Source organism: Eulemur rufifrons, chromosome 14, assembly GCF_041146395.1.
Source record: "Eulemur rufifrons isolate Redbay chromosome 14, OSU_ERuf_1, whole genome shotgun sequence".
NCBI classification, from domain to species: Eukaryota; Metazoa; Chordata; class Mammalia; order Primates; family Lemuridae; genus Eulemur; species Eulemur rufifrons.
The window spans coordinates 26148031-26163161 of NC_090996.1; the positions used below are offsets into that span (position 1 = coordinate 26148031).

General features: G+C 39.4%; 1 protein-coding gene across 2 annotated transcripts in view; it reads left to right on the forward strand.

Annotated features, from left to right (window-relative positions):
* PARN (poly(A)-specific ribonuclease) overlaps positions 1–15131 on the forward strand; it is a 130242-nt gene that overhangs the window by 26096 nt on the left and 89015 nt on the right. For both annotated transcript variants that reach the window (XM_069486095.1, XM_069486094.1), the window contains 5 exons: positions 2223–2266; positions 3468–3510; positions 4222–4297; positions 6230–6340; positions 6999–7068. In XM_069486095.1, the coding sequence (XP_069342196.1) occupies positions 2223–2266; positions 3468–3510; positions 4222–4297; positions 6230–6340; positions 6999–7068 (344 nt within the window). The remainder of the gene's footprint in view (positions 1–2222; positions 2267–3467; positions 3511–4221; positions 4298–6229; positions 6341–6998; positions 7069–15131) is intronic.

A 15131-nucleotide genomic window follows, 5' to 3' on the forward strand; every position in this document is an offset into this window, starting at 1 on the left:
TATTTAATACTGTGTTTCTGGGTGTTTTGCATACCAAACAGAGCTCAGCACATAGGAGGCATTAAATATTGACTTAACAAATGAAGTATCTCTGACTGTGCCAGTTTCATAATCTTCTGATGTATGGCTCTGTTCACATCACCGACTCTGCTCAAAATTCGAAAGTAATCCCACATTCTTTGTTTTTCTGTACACTTGACTCTCTTTAACCTGACATGTCAGGATTCCTGTGATCTGGCCCAGCCTTTCTGTATAATCTAACCTCTTGCTATTCTCCTTCCCAACGGGCTCATTTGTTTCCTGAGAAGTGCTTTGTGTTTTCCCAGGTCTGTGGTTTTGGTATATAATTTCCTCCAACTTGAATTTTCTCCAGCTTTTCTCAATGTTTGCTGTACACAACTTTACCTTATCTTTCCATGGTTCAGCTTATGCCTCCTCCGTGAAGTTTTTCCTGCCTTTTTCCTGCCTGCTGCCTTGCCCAAGAGGTGATCTTTCCTTTCTCTGAACCCCCCCAGAACTTTGGACCTCTGTGCTACATAAAATTTGTCTTGTATTATACAGTGTAACCCATCCTTCTTCTCCTGGGTGTTTATCTCCTTGGATGAGGAATGTAGCCTTTTTATTGTCTGTGTCTAAGTGTCTAGCATAGCACGTTGGATGTAAGCACTTAATGAATGTTTAGTTGAATGAAACATGTCTTGAATTAAATTTTAGTAGGAAGAGCACATGATTTGTTGCAGACTAGAAGGTGGGTTACGATAAGCAATTTATTCCTTCCTTTATTACTGAGGCTACCTGAGTATATTACTTCTTTATGTTCTGGTATGTTAGAGGGAGAAAATGATTTTCTTCCATCTACTTTTGGAAGAAGTGATGAGAATAAACGAGAAAACATATTTAAAATGGTAGGACAAGCAGGGTGCAGTGGCATGTGCCTGTAGTCTCAGCAACTTGGGAGGCTGAGGCAGAAGCTTCACTTGAGTCTAGGAATTTAAGTCCAGCCTGGGCAACATAGCAAGACACTGTCTCTCAAAAAAAAAAAAAAAAAAAAGGTAGAACTTTTACATGTACTGGCACCAAAATGTGCATTTAAAAAGGACACTAAAGAATCCATATTTGGGAGCTGCCTTTTAGGGGAGTATCCCTCCTTACAAGTTATCTTGATACTTGAGCATGAGCTTTCAGAAGGCGTTGGTCTAGAACTCTGCTGTATGTTGGCCTTGCAAGCAGCCATAATTTTCTTTTTTTCTTGCTTGTAAAGCTTTATGGTGGTATTGAGAAATTACAAACAGTCATTATTGAATTTTTGTTTGACTTAACATTGAAACCACTTGTTCATGCATTGCCCATTAATTTAACTATAGCCATTGAAAAGCTGGTAAATATCTCAAGCTAGCTAAATACAGTGTGTATTTACAGGCTTGAAAAGCTAATGGGAAATGGCAGTTTCCTATGAAGCATGAATAACTTTGAAGAGAAGTGTAGTTTGCAAAGAGTCAGGAGTATGACTGCTCAGTCTAGCGTGGCAATTATGTATGTAAATGAGTTAATTCAAAATTAGAGCAGTCTTATTTCAGCTCTAGACTTCCTGATCAAAATAAACTTAGGAAATGAATTGTCTAATCTAGGCATTTGGTATTAGCACCACTTTAGCAGTTTTCTGAGTAGTTAAAACAGGAATCATGTGTATTGAAAAGTCTGTGTTTTAGTGGCCATTTTTAGTTACATTTCAAATGTGATTTCAGTAAAGGTCTAAGCTAGTTTATAGTTTGTCTATTTTCTTTAATTAAGTTAAATTAAAACCATTTTATTTAAGTGACTCGCTGGTCTCATTATTATGACAAATTTGTGTGGTAGAGTACAACCTGTTAGCTATTACTGGAAGTTTTCTGGACTTCTTACGAGCTTCTCAAATATATGTAGTCTTTTACATATAAAAGAACGCCCTCCTCCCAATTTGAGCTGTATAATCCTTAAATTTGTCTATTTTGGTTATGTAAAAGTTAGTTATCAGGTCACATGGTTCCCAGTCAGTGAGGAAATTGGGAAGATTTTTAAAAAAATAATTATTAACTAGAAATGGGTTTTTCAGTTTAGCTTAAGACCTGTGTGAGGTATGACAGTTTGAGAAGACAGCTGCGGAACTGAGCTATTTACATATGTTTTTTGATACTGTGAGCACATTAGGAAAATTGTAACAAGTCATTCTCTTGGTTTTTTAGGACTTAAATGAGTTTAAAGAGATGACAACATGTGTTTTCCCCAGGTAAGCTGTCTTTGAGGATTTGTCTTTCATTTAAAACAGTCATCGTGACATATACAATATAGATAGGTATATAGTAATTTGTTAAAACCATTAGGTCATGAGTAGAATTCAGTTCATATAAGCCTGGAAATTATTAAATATTTCCAACTTTGTGATGGTTTGCTTTTAAAATTTATGATTGGTTTTGTATCCTATTAAAAATCAAAGTTTGAGCTGAAAGTGAAAGTAGACAATGACTCCTTTTTTTTTTTTTTTTTAATTCCACGTCTTCCTGTCTGAAGCACTGGTGAAGCCTCCTTGAGATGGCTCTTGTCTGTCTTGCATGTGGGATGTACCTTGTAACTATTGAAGTGTACAATTCAGAGTACTCTAGTCAGTCAAGAACTGTCTGGCTAGAGATTTTTTTTTCTCCACTTTAAGTCAATGCCTTTTCGTGTTAGTGGTTTCCACAGTTAATATTGCATGTTAGTTCTGATATGTCATGTGTCACATGTCTGATCTCATGTCAGCCATGTGGTGCCTATAGAGCAAGAATCTATGTTTTAGGGCCCATTGAAGAGGGACAGACATGGTGGCCGAGCAGTTGCTCTTTCAGCAGGGCTATTTTTGTCCTGTTTTCCGGAGTGTTCACAGTTATGTGAAAAAAATAGAGAAATAGAGTTTTCATATTAGTGTGTGTCTCTCTCTCTCTCTTTTTGGTATTTCTGATCTCTGAAATAGAATAGTGAGAAATAACAATTACAGCCTGAAACTTACTGAATGCAAATTTTATCCTCCAGAAGACGGGGGAGTGTACGAACCTGGGTGGTAGCAGTGGAGAGTACAGTTTGCGAGTGTTAGACCTGCAGCAGTGTTGGAACCATGTAGAAACATGGAAGGGGTTTTGACTTACCCTTGAGATTGATGTAGCCCACACTTTCTCAAGGTCCAAGTGAATCTGGAACTTGTGTGTCAGCCGCTTAATGAAGTCCCTGGTCACAGGACTGAGTCGCTAGCCTAATGTAGCAAGGATGCCAGTGCTAGGTTCAAAACGGTTCTTGTGTGTAGTCCCCCTTTCCACTTTTAAGTATTTTATGTGTTGAATATTTTATGTTTTATGTATGTATGTGATATGTTAAGTATTTTATGTATTTGAGTAAAGTACATTTTGAACATTGTTGTACATTTTATTTACTGTATTAAAATTTTTTTTTGCTTTTAGACTCTTGGATACTAAATTGATGGCCAGCACACAACCTTTTAAGGTATTACTTAAATTTGAACTATCATATTTTGAAAATTTCTGAATTACTGCTAAGAGGTTTTGGACTCTGGTCTATTTAAATGTCATTTCAAATTCATCAAAAAAAAAAAAAAAAAGAAAGGAAGAAAGAAAGAAGGATAGAGAAAAAAATTGGGAAAAGACCAGAAATAGATATATCAAAATGTGAATAGCAAGTGTCTTTGGGTGGTGGAATTACATATATTTTTTCTTCTTTATTCTTTTTGAATGTAAATTTTTAATATTAAAATATATAACTTATTTTTTAATAGGTTACACGTGCAAGCAGTTCTTCCTTCTTCGTTTTCTTTTCCTTTGTTTATATATTTTGAATGTATTGTCTAATCAAGAAAATTCAAGTAAAGGTATTATGATTTGCTACTTTGTGAAGTGATTTTATAAAACTGAGGGAAATGAATGCCAGAACAGTATAGCCTTCTGGCAAAAGGTCTGCAGGTAGTTAATGTGTCTGTAAAAATCTTTCATTTGGTTATACTTTCCATACAGTGAAAATTAAACTTGCTGCTTCTCCTTCACATTGAATAAATGATGACGTCTGTGTTTCTTTAAAAAACACAAGGGGGCAGTACTAGATTTTTTTTTTTTTTTTTTGTCCTGACAGTCAGTGAATCTCTTTATTATATATTGCACTGAGATGATGAAGTCTCATAATTCTCTGCTTCCTGGTTTGCAGGATATCATTAACAACACATCCCTTGCAGAATTGGAAAAGCGGTTAAAAGAGACACCTTTCAACCCTCCTAAAGTTGGTAAGACAATATTAAACAGACAAAACCCGCAAACTCTTTGTGGTAATTATTGATGTATATTGTAGAAGAAAGGTGAAATAGCTCTAGAAACTATGTTGCACATTTATAGATTTTGGCTAAATTAACTTGGTTATTCCCTGTGTTGAATTACTGTTTTCTGAATAAAGTTGACCTTCTAATTCTACATCTATTTTATGTTAATACAGTTGGGTTGCCATTCATTGAGAATTTTAGCAATTAAAGCTTCAAGGCTCTTATTTCCTGATACTTGGAATTCTCCCAAAACTTGATGTGTCCTTTTCTGTGGTGCATTGTTTGAGCAGAGACAAAGAGTTAGTGATTAATTGCGGGGGGTAGAATGAAAATATATTTTCTGTCTCAGAAAAGCCCAAGAACTGGGTTTACAGATGAGATTAAGGAGAGTCCTCATCCCTGCCTCCTTTTGAGCTGGTTTAGAGAGTGGAAACAGCAGCATTGAGGAAAACCAGCAGTCGGGAGGAATGTTTCTTGTGGGCTGGAGGTGTTTTGCAGAATCTGGCTACTACCCAGGTGTTTGGCGAGCCTTCCAGGTTCCCCTTCCTTGGTCCTGGTAGCCTAATTGTGCTGCTGATATTGTAATTAGCATTCCATTAGCTGTGGCCTGAAAACTTGTAAAGACATTGATAATAGGATTAATGGTTTAGAAATTGATACTGCAAGGTATTAAAGCAGCCAAGATTATAGTTATTTGCTTCCCTTTCTGGGTAATAGTCCAGGAAAGGAATTAAGAAAAGGATTGGTGAGGGGAAGACAAGGAAGAAAACCTAGACCTTTTCTATAAAAATATAATGGAAATAATTGATTTTGGAAGTAATGTGTTTCAGCTGGTGATAGAATAGAAGCTATTACTTAGGTGGCTACCATGTTAAAAGGCTTTTTTTTTTTTAAAGTTTGAAGTCCAATATTTAGTACTTACGGAGATTAAGGAATTCTTGCTTAAAGAGCATTGTATTGACTTAAAAAGTTACAGCCTTTTCTTTGTTAATTTTCATTCATGCTTTTGATTCTGTGTCATTGTAGCCTGCTTGACCTTCATTTCCAGAGTGATTCTGAGAAATAATTATTTATGAGTTAGAGTTTTATCCTGTTATTGCCATATAAAATTCTGGTATCTGATAGAGAATTTAGTCTAAAGCAGGTCATTCCTCTCAGACTTGATCCCCTCACATCTGTGTTTATTAATGTGACAAAAGAATCATGTTATAAAGTGGTCTTTGCAGTGAAGTGGCTCCATGATCCCAGGGCAGCATTACAGCAAGTTCTGATCTGTTTTTGGAGTTGCAATGTCTACTTTAGATTTCTAAGCTTGGAAACATAGTAGGGGACAATATTGAATTTGAGCTATCAGTATTGAATTAAGAGTCTTTTAGGTTTTTGGGGTATTGATAGATAATAATTTCTGAGCATTTACCGTGTACCAGGCACTGGGAAGAGCTTTGCTCTGGAGACCGTGCTATTAATCTTTACTCTGAAGTGTCTCTTGTGTCCTCATGTTATCATCATATATAAGGGAAGAATTTCCTTTTCTTTTCCTTAGAAGGCAATCAGGAGAGGAATAATTGTCATAGAGTGAGTTACGCATGATCTTGTGCATGATCGTAAATAGTACCCACCAGTGTGGGACAGGAGGCTCACAGCTGAGCCTTTGATAATGTAACTGGAGCATTTCTCTAATCTAGACCAAAGCCCTCATTTTCAGTGACTGTATTATCTTGTATTGTAAGGTCTTGTCTGGAGAGAATTAGAAATAGATAGCTTTTTTTCTGTTTATTTAGGATATTTCTGTAGCACATACTAATGCAATTTGGATTTGGTAGAGTAATGTGCTTACTACTCTTTGTGTTTCGTGATGTCCTGGGAAAAACTTTTTTTTTTTTCCCTTTTTGTCTTTAGAAAGTGCAGAAGGTTTTCCAAGTTATGACACAGCTTCTGAACAGCTCCACGAGGCAGGCTACGATGCTTATATCACAGGCCTGTGCTTCATCTCCATGGCAAATTACCTAGGTAAGCACTACATGTGCTTCTGTCAAACACACAGTGGTCTAGAGTGAATCTTACCTGTCTCTCTGTCTTAGCTCAGGCTGCTGGAACAAATTACCATAGACTGGGGGGCTTAAACAACAGGCATTTATTTCTCACAGCTCTGGAGGCTGGGAAGTATAAGATCAAGTTGCCAACATATCCACTGTCTGGTGAGAGCCCACTTTCTGGTTTGCAGACGGCCATCTTCTCTTTGTATCTTCATGTGGTAGAGAACAGAGAAAGAGCAAGCTCTCATGTCTCTTCTTATAAGGGCACTAACCCTTTCATGAGGTCTCTACCCTCATGACCTAATTACCTCCCAGAGGTCTCACCTCTAGATACCATCATGTTGGGGATTAGGCTTCAACATAAGAATTTTTAGGGTGCATAAACATTGATTCTATGGCACTACCATTTCCCTGGGATCCACTCATCCAGTTAGAAGTGGGAGAGTTTTGAGGTAGGAATTGAAGGAGCTGGGGTCGGGGGACAGACAGGGAAGAATCATGGGCACCTGTGGTATGGTACTTGACCTTTTACCCTTGCTGAACCATACTCCTGATTTAAATATATTTTTGTCTGAACTTTCAAGCTTTGTCTACGTGACTGTGTATAATACCCTGCTTCTTTTCTTCATTAGGTTCTTTTCTCAGTCCTCCAAAAATTCATGTGTCTGCCAGATCAAAACTCATTGAACCTTTTTTTAACAAGTAAGTAACCAGAGGATCCAAATCCCCAAGTTCTCTCATGAGCTCAGTATCTTGGGATGCCCATTTGGAATGATTGGGAGCTGTAGTGCATCTTTAGATAAAATATTTCTCATCTCTAGTGACTCAGATGTTTTTTGAAAATAGAAATTGACCTTTTGGGAAATAATTTATTTTAAAGTACTGGCTTAAAAAAAAGAAAAAAAAGAAAACATTGCCAGAGCTAGTCCATCTCTTCCAAGAAAAAGAACTGGTGATTTTGGCATTTAAATTTCCTACAACGAAGATGTTTGTGTGTACGGTTCAACCTAACCCCTGACAAACTTAACATGTGAGATTATTATTTATGCTTGCATTATTTACTGATTAAATAATATTGTTTCTAAGTAGGTGTTGGTTGTACAAATGGCTTTTTTTTTTTTTTTTTTTTTTTGAGACAGAGTCTCACTTTGTTGCCCAGGCTAGAGTGAGTGCCGTGGCGTCAGCTTAGCTCACAGCAACCTCAAACTCCTGAGCTCAAGGGATCCTCCTGTCTCAGCCTCCCGAGTAGCTGGGACTACAGGCATGCACCACCATGCCCGGCTAATTTTTTCTATATATATTTTTAGCTGTCCATATAATTTCTTTCTATTTTTAGTAGAGATGGGGTCTCGCTCTTGCTCAGGCTGGTCTCGAACTCCTGAGCTCAAACGATCCGCCCACCTCGGCCTCCCAGAGTGCTAGGATTACAGGTGTGAGCCACCGCGCCCGGCCTAAATGGCTTTTAAGAAACTGAAATTTTGATCATCGTTGCATCCTAAGCTCTTATCTCAGTGGACCTAGTGGAGTAAAGTCTTGCTTGTGTGTCTTCATTGATGTGATAAGTTGGTGGGGTTTAGGGAGGAGTCTGCAGTTCAGAGCATTTTTAAAGAATCTCAAGGTTATTACTTCATGGTGGGGTTTGGGTTTGCTTGGCAAAGTTGAGACTAAAATTAGGGATGTGATTCTCAAGCAGGCCACAGGGTGGCTGTGTGCCAGAACCCTGAATCTTCATCTTTATCCGAGCTTCAAGGCAGTGTTGGTTCTAGGACTGCGGTCCCCAACCCCTGGGCCACGGACTGGGACTGGTATCGGTCTGTGGCCTGTTAGGAACTGGGCCGTACAGCAGGAGGTGAGCAGCGGGGCAAGCAAGGGAAGCTTTTCATTTGTATTTATAGCTGCTCCCCATTGCTTGTATCACCTGTCAGATCCGCAGCAGCATTAGATTCTCATAGGAGTGCAAACCCTATTGTAAACTGTGTGTGCAAGGGGTCTAGGTTGCAGTTCCTTATGAGAATCTAATGCCTGATGATCCGAGATAGAGCTGAGGCGGTGATGCTAGCTCTGGGGAGCGGCTGCAAATACAGATTATCATTAGCAGAGAGGTTTGACTGCACAAATGTAATTCGCTTGACTCATCCCCAAACCATCCCCCCAATCCATGGAAAAATTGTCTTCCATGAAACCAGTCCTTGGTGCCAAAAAGGTTGGGGACTGCTTTTCTGGGAAATTCTGGGTGAGCCACACAGCACCAGGCAGCCCACAGCAGTCACGACCACTGGAAAAAATAACTGTTGCAGTGTTGAGTTGGTTACATCATTTCCTTATATGCAGCACTTTACAATCCTATCATTGCTTCACAGAGTAAGAATATTGTACTGTCTCCTTAAGATGCCTGTATAACTGCTAGGAGCACAGTGCTTGTGCTTAGGTGGCATACTGTAGAGACAGATGTTAATCCTAAACATTTGAATTCCTGCAGGTTCTGAGTTAGTGAATTTTATCATACTGTGGCTGCTGCTGCTTTTTTTTTTTTTTCCAACAGAAGTTCAGAGGTAGATGTGTATGACTTTCAAGACATCTTTCAGAGTGAACTGGGTAACAGTGTGATATATATTGGAAATAAAGTAGAATTTTTCTGCGTGGAAAATTAATTCTGCCAACCACCGAGTCCTTGCTGTCTATCCAGTTCCTTGAGGGTATAAAAGGCTTTCCTTAGTTCTTAACTATTATTTTGGGGTACAGTGTTTATTGTTGGAAATATAGCTTATACCATAGACCATAGAAGTCACAAGTGACACTAAATATGGTTCTAAATTATGGCCATTCCTTACATTTTTATGTACTTGATGTTCATTGTTCAATAGTATTTTTCACCTGGGAGGTGTTGATTCATTTGTAAGTATCTAAAACAAGAATGCCAGATGCCTTCTTTACAGTGTAAGAGTTTTACTTGAAAAACTAATAAAAACTTGAGTACTAATAAAAACTTCAGTGCGCTTGAATCATCCCGAAACCGTCCCTTATCCCTTCTACCCGCTGTCCATGGAAAAATTGTCTTCCATGAAACCAGTCCCTGGTGCCAAAAGCTTGGGGACTGCTGGCTTGAATGAACACATGGATGAGATTTTAAAATGTTAAGGAGAGGGCAGAGAAAATGTCTCCCTGTAAGCTGCTAGAATGTTGCTTGTCCCACCTGTCCTTTCTAGGAATCGTGTTCCCGGGCAGGGGGAACAGCAGTAGGAAAGGCATGTTGGTGGGAAGCAGCCTGGACTGTGATGTGGTGGTGGCCAGGAGAATAAAATGGAGACTCATGGTGAAGGAAGAGAGAGAGGTTTGAGTGAAGCCTAGGTAGCACACAGGAGAGATGACAGACAGGAGGGCTGCCTTGGTCTCCTCATTTGTAAAATGGGGATAATAATATTCCTGCCTATATTCACTTTTTTTTTTGGTCTATTTTTTCCCTATCTGTAAAGGAAGAATATTTTCTTCATCTTAGAAGGGAAAAAATTCCAGCAAGATTCGCAATGCAGCATAAGAACTGGTTTGTTATGTGCTATTGGAATAACGTGGTCAAGTAGTCACCCATTCTTAACCCATTTGGAAAGTGGGGGAAGCAATTGCTTCTTTTGACATCTCTTTCTGAATTAATATTGACCTTGTTCTTACTTTCAGATGTGGTTTATGACATTAAACCTTGATTTTGGTCATTTTTCAAGATTTCCCTTATAAAAAAATGTCCAGCAGTTGTCCCCAACATTATCTCAAACTGATGATTTTAGAAAAATATGTAAATTTTTCTGAAGGCCAGTTTATTTTGACACCAGGCTTTTCTAAATGTAAGCTTTACCAACATGCATAGTCCTCACATAAATTTGGGTGGACATCAAACTGTCCACATATGCAAGTAATATTTTGTTCTGCTCTCACCAGATTTAATGTTTAAAAAGTACACCTTGAGGGGAAATAAACTCTCCTGATTTCTGCATTATTCCAAATTATAATAGCATTTAGCAGCATCAGTTATGCCTTTTTGGGAAGCTTTATGGAATCAACTATTGAGAAAATCCTGAGACAGCTGGTGTTGGAGCAGTATGCAGAGACCAAATGTAATATAAGGTGTTTTCTAAGCCATGCTGGTTTAAAAGAATCTCCCATGAGGGTTTTGCTTGGTGCCATTTTGTCTTTTTCGTGGCCTAGGCCTAGACACCTCCCGTAGACCTACTTGCTTTGTTGGAATCAGAACAAAAGTCCTGAGAGGATTGAGCCCTGGAAGTCAGGATCAGACCACTGCTAATGATAGGCTGTGTGGAATATGCTCTGCATTTGTGTTGGAGGCTCTCTGGTCAGGAATTGATTTACCTTCTTTCATAACCTTAGTCGGTTTTAATCAATGCATGGAAAACCGGACTTAAAGTTAAGATCCTTTGGTCAAATCCTTTTTGGCTGGGAAGAGCTAAAAATACTCTCTGCTTTTACTTTTTATTGCACCACAGAAAGCATCAAATCAGACTTTTGCCTTATGTTTTAACAGTCTTCTGTTTCTGCAAGACACCTTGAATGCTCATGTAGATAACCTTTTATGAAGGTTTTTTTTGAAAGTTATTTTCCATTTACCTCAGTTCTTAGGAAGGAAATGAGCCAGTCTCTTATTTCGGCTATTCTCTGTAAGTGATGGAATTTAAAAGGGAGAGGTAGGAGCCTGCAGTTTACTATAGGGGGCTGCTGCCTCATTCTGAATGTGCACAGGGTTCCACTGGAAATCTCGTTCTTCCTGGGATGGCATTGCTGTGTGTTCTTTCTGAGCTCCTGAGGAGAACAAGCCATAAGAAGGAGTGACATGTTCTTGGACAAATTGTTTCCTCCTCTGTAAAATGTGGATAAAACTATTGGCTTTCCATGGAGGTTATAAAGATTGCATGAGGTGTAAAAGGACTTTAATAGTTCCTAGAACTTAGCTGCCCAATATATGTTATTTTCCTTTATTGAAATGTAAGGTGTGGAGGTTTGGGGGAGAGGTTGAAAGGATACAAAATTTCAGTTAGGAGGAATAAATTCAAGAGCTTGATTGTACGACATTGTGGCTATAGTTAATAACAGTGTGTTGTATACTTGAATGTTGCTGAGGGAGTAGATTTTTAGCATTCTCACCACAAAGAAAAGTATATGAGGTAATGTATATGTTAATTAGGTTGATACAGCCATTCTACAATGTGTATATATTAGTATTTCAAAATATGTATATCATAAAAACAATTATTTGTTAATTAAGAGAAAAATAATAATAAGGAAAAATATATCAGGGTGTAACATGCTAGGAGATTCAGTGAAGTAGAGGTCGTTGTATGTTTTTAGTTTAAGGACCTGGAAGAAGGTTTGTTACCATGTGGACATAAACTTGGAGTGCAGTGGCCACAAGTGTGAGGTGTCTACTTTTGCCAGTGCCTGCCTTTTAGCATTTGCTTATGGAAAATCAGACGATGTTTGTGTCACATTGGCACATGAAGGAAGCAAGATTGTTTTGATTTGGAGCATTTTTATTTTTTTTTTTTTTATTTTATTTTTTTTTTTTTGAGACAGAGTCTCACTCTGTTGCCCAGGCTAGAGTGAGTGCCGTGGCGTCAGCCTAGCTCACAGCAACCTCAAACTCCTGAGCTCAAGCGATCCTCCTGTCTCAGCCTCCCGAGTGGCTGGGACTACAGGCATGTGCCACCATGCCCGGCTAATTTTTTCTATATATATTTTTTAGCTGTCCATATAATTTCTTTCTATTTTTAGTAGAGATGGGGTCTCGCTCTTGCTCAGGCTGGAGATTTGGAGCATTTTTAAAGGTTTTGTTTTTCAAAGGAATATAATGCAGCAATTTATGGAAGGTTGCAAGGGTATATCTCTAACAGCCACACGTGCAGAGGGGAGAGGAACCCTGTGGTGCCCGAAATAAAGCGCACCAGTGTTTTCTCCTGTTCTTCTGTGGAAAGCCATCATGTGCTGGCAACAGTTTGGGTTTTTCTTATAATATGCATGTGCTTGATATTTAATATCAGAGAGATTTTAAACTAAAGGATTAAAGATTTCTTCCTAATGTCGACTTGTTTTGGGTGACAAAAAAAAAAAAATAATGAGATTTTTTTCCTAGTCCTCTGTCTGGTGATGGACAGAGCAACTCTTTATTTGCCACTCCGTAGTGCAGCTGCCATTGCTGCCCCGCAGTTTGGTCCGCAAGGTCGCTGTGCAAGGTCACCGGCAGGTTGCTGGTGGACTCCATGTGTCCAGCTTGTCTCTGCCCAGAGAGTGTTGCCTGATCACCTGCAGGGAAGCCCTGGCTTAACCTCCCCTGTCCTGCCCGTCCTGCCCTCCTACAGAGGAGTGGCATAAATGAAGTCCACAGTAATTCCTCCTCCCTCCTCCTCCTCGGGACTTCCAACTTCCCAACATAAACACGACGCAGAACACAGTTTACACTGTTGGTAAGCACAACACTCCACAGGATTGGTTTCCTATTTGAATTTAAAATTTTAAAAGCCATTTGATTGATTTCTCCAGTAGAATTGCTTCACTTCAAGTTACTGTGTCGTGTCGTACAGTGCAATTGGATCCTGGCTCTATTCCTTGTTACCTGTGTGATCTTGGGCAAGTTACTTACCCTCTCTGTGCCTCGGCTTCCTCATCTGTAAATTGAGGACTTAGAACCCATTTGATAGGGTTGTTGTGAGGGTGAAATGAAAGAATGTAAGATGCACAGTGCCTGGCACATCCTGGGCCTCAGTCAACTTGTCACTGCCATGGTGACATTTATACTATGAGACAGCTTCTCTGACTAGATGCTGGGAGCAAAAGGAGGGCTGTTTTGTTTCCATAGAAGATCCTATGTGATCATACCTTTTGCACTGTAGGCACACTTTAAGGAGGACTTTGTGTTGAATCGTGAGCCTTGACCAGAAACAAGGGTTGGAGAAGGAGACAAAAAAAAAAACCTTGTAAGATTGTAACCTTGTAAGATTTGAATGTATTTTCCTTTTTTGTTTGTTTTTCCCCTTTGAAGCATGTGGTTAGTTCTTAGTCTTTGTGCTGTGTCACATTTTCAGTTATAGATTTTTAGTGGAAGAGGGAAGTAAAGAAATAGCATCTACTAAATGACCCATTGGAAGCTATTTCTTTCCTTTTTTAAAAAAATTGCCTTACTGAGAAATAAATACATATACCATACAGTTCACCCACTTAGAGTTTATAATTCAGTGGTTTTGGTATATTACATTATTTTTAATATATTATATGTATAACAAGTTTTATCTTTCTAACTTTTTTTTTTAAATTTTTTTGTAGAAACAGGGTCTCACTATGTTGCCCAGGCTGGTCACCAACCATTTTAACTTTTTTTTTTTTAAGACAGGGTCTTGAGTGTAGTGGCGTCATCATAGCTCACAGCAACCTCAAACTCCTGAGTTCAAGAGATCCTCCTGCCTCAGCCTCCCAAGAAGCTGGGCCACCATGCCCAGCTAACTCATTTTTCTATTTTTTGTAGAGACAGAGTCTCACTCTTGCTCAGGCTGGTCTTGAACTCCTGGCCTCAAGTGACCCTCCCACCTTGGCCTTCCAGAGTGCTAGGATTACAGGCGTGAGCCACCTCGCCTGATCTTTTTTTTTTTTTTAAATGCCCTGGATGTGCTAAGGACCATTTTAACTACTTTTAAGTGTGCAATTCGATGTTCATTAATTACATTCACAATATCATGCAACCCTCACCACTATTTATTTCCAGAACTTTTTCATCACCCCAAACAGAAACTCTATAACCATCAAGCAGTAACTGCCCATCTCCCCACTCCCCTCAGCCCCTGGTGACCTCTAATGTATCTCTGTCTCTATGAATTTGTTGTTTTATGAGCTGTTTCTTTTGGAACAACTCATTGTTTCAGTGAGATTTTAATCAAAACTATTGATAATTTGGAATCACCTGGAGCATTTTTCTTTTGTGATTGTATTGCTATTTATGTTTAGGTCACTTGGGCACAGAAATGTTAAGATACATACATCATAGTTCTGCAGCTATATCAACTGAGGCGGCTTAGAAGTGCAATGGGGGCATGAGGGAAAGAGCAGAGGCCTCAGGGTGGGGCCACTGGGTTCATATCACCCCAGGGCGGCACGTGAGTCCTTTCTGAAGCTCGGGTTCTACATCTGTGAAGTGGAGGTAATAAATCTCCACCTTGTCGGGCGGCACCATTGATAAGGCTGCCCAGTGGAGAGTGTGGCATGCGGTAAGTGTGCAGAGAGTATCATGGGTACTGTGACTTTCACCACCATGAACTTCAAGAAAATCACGTCAATCTGGTTTTTCATTTTATTATAGGGCAGTGGTAGAGAAACAAAGTGGCGGTGTGTACTTAGCTGAGGACCCTCGGTGGCAGTCTCTCTGTGTTGACAGGAGCAAAGAGGCACGAATACATGATGCCAATAAAATCTTTTTTTTGCAGAGAACAGCAACTTAGAAATCCTCTTAAGAAAACACTTCATAGTTGTCTCTGTGTCTTAATTTTAAAGGTCTGGCTGTGACGCTGGGTAGCGAATGAGAAGAAAATGTCTGCCCTGTGCATTAGTTGCACCCGTGTGCATGGAGAGTTATGATGCTGGGGGCGCAGTGTGACTTGTGAGGGTGCAGAGTGGAGCAGGCCTCTCTGTGTGTCTGCCTGTGCCGTCCACATCTCTCCCCCCAAATCCCTGGTGATGCCAGAACTGACTGAGGTCAGGGTGGGCAGGATGGGGCAAAT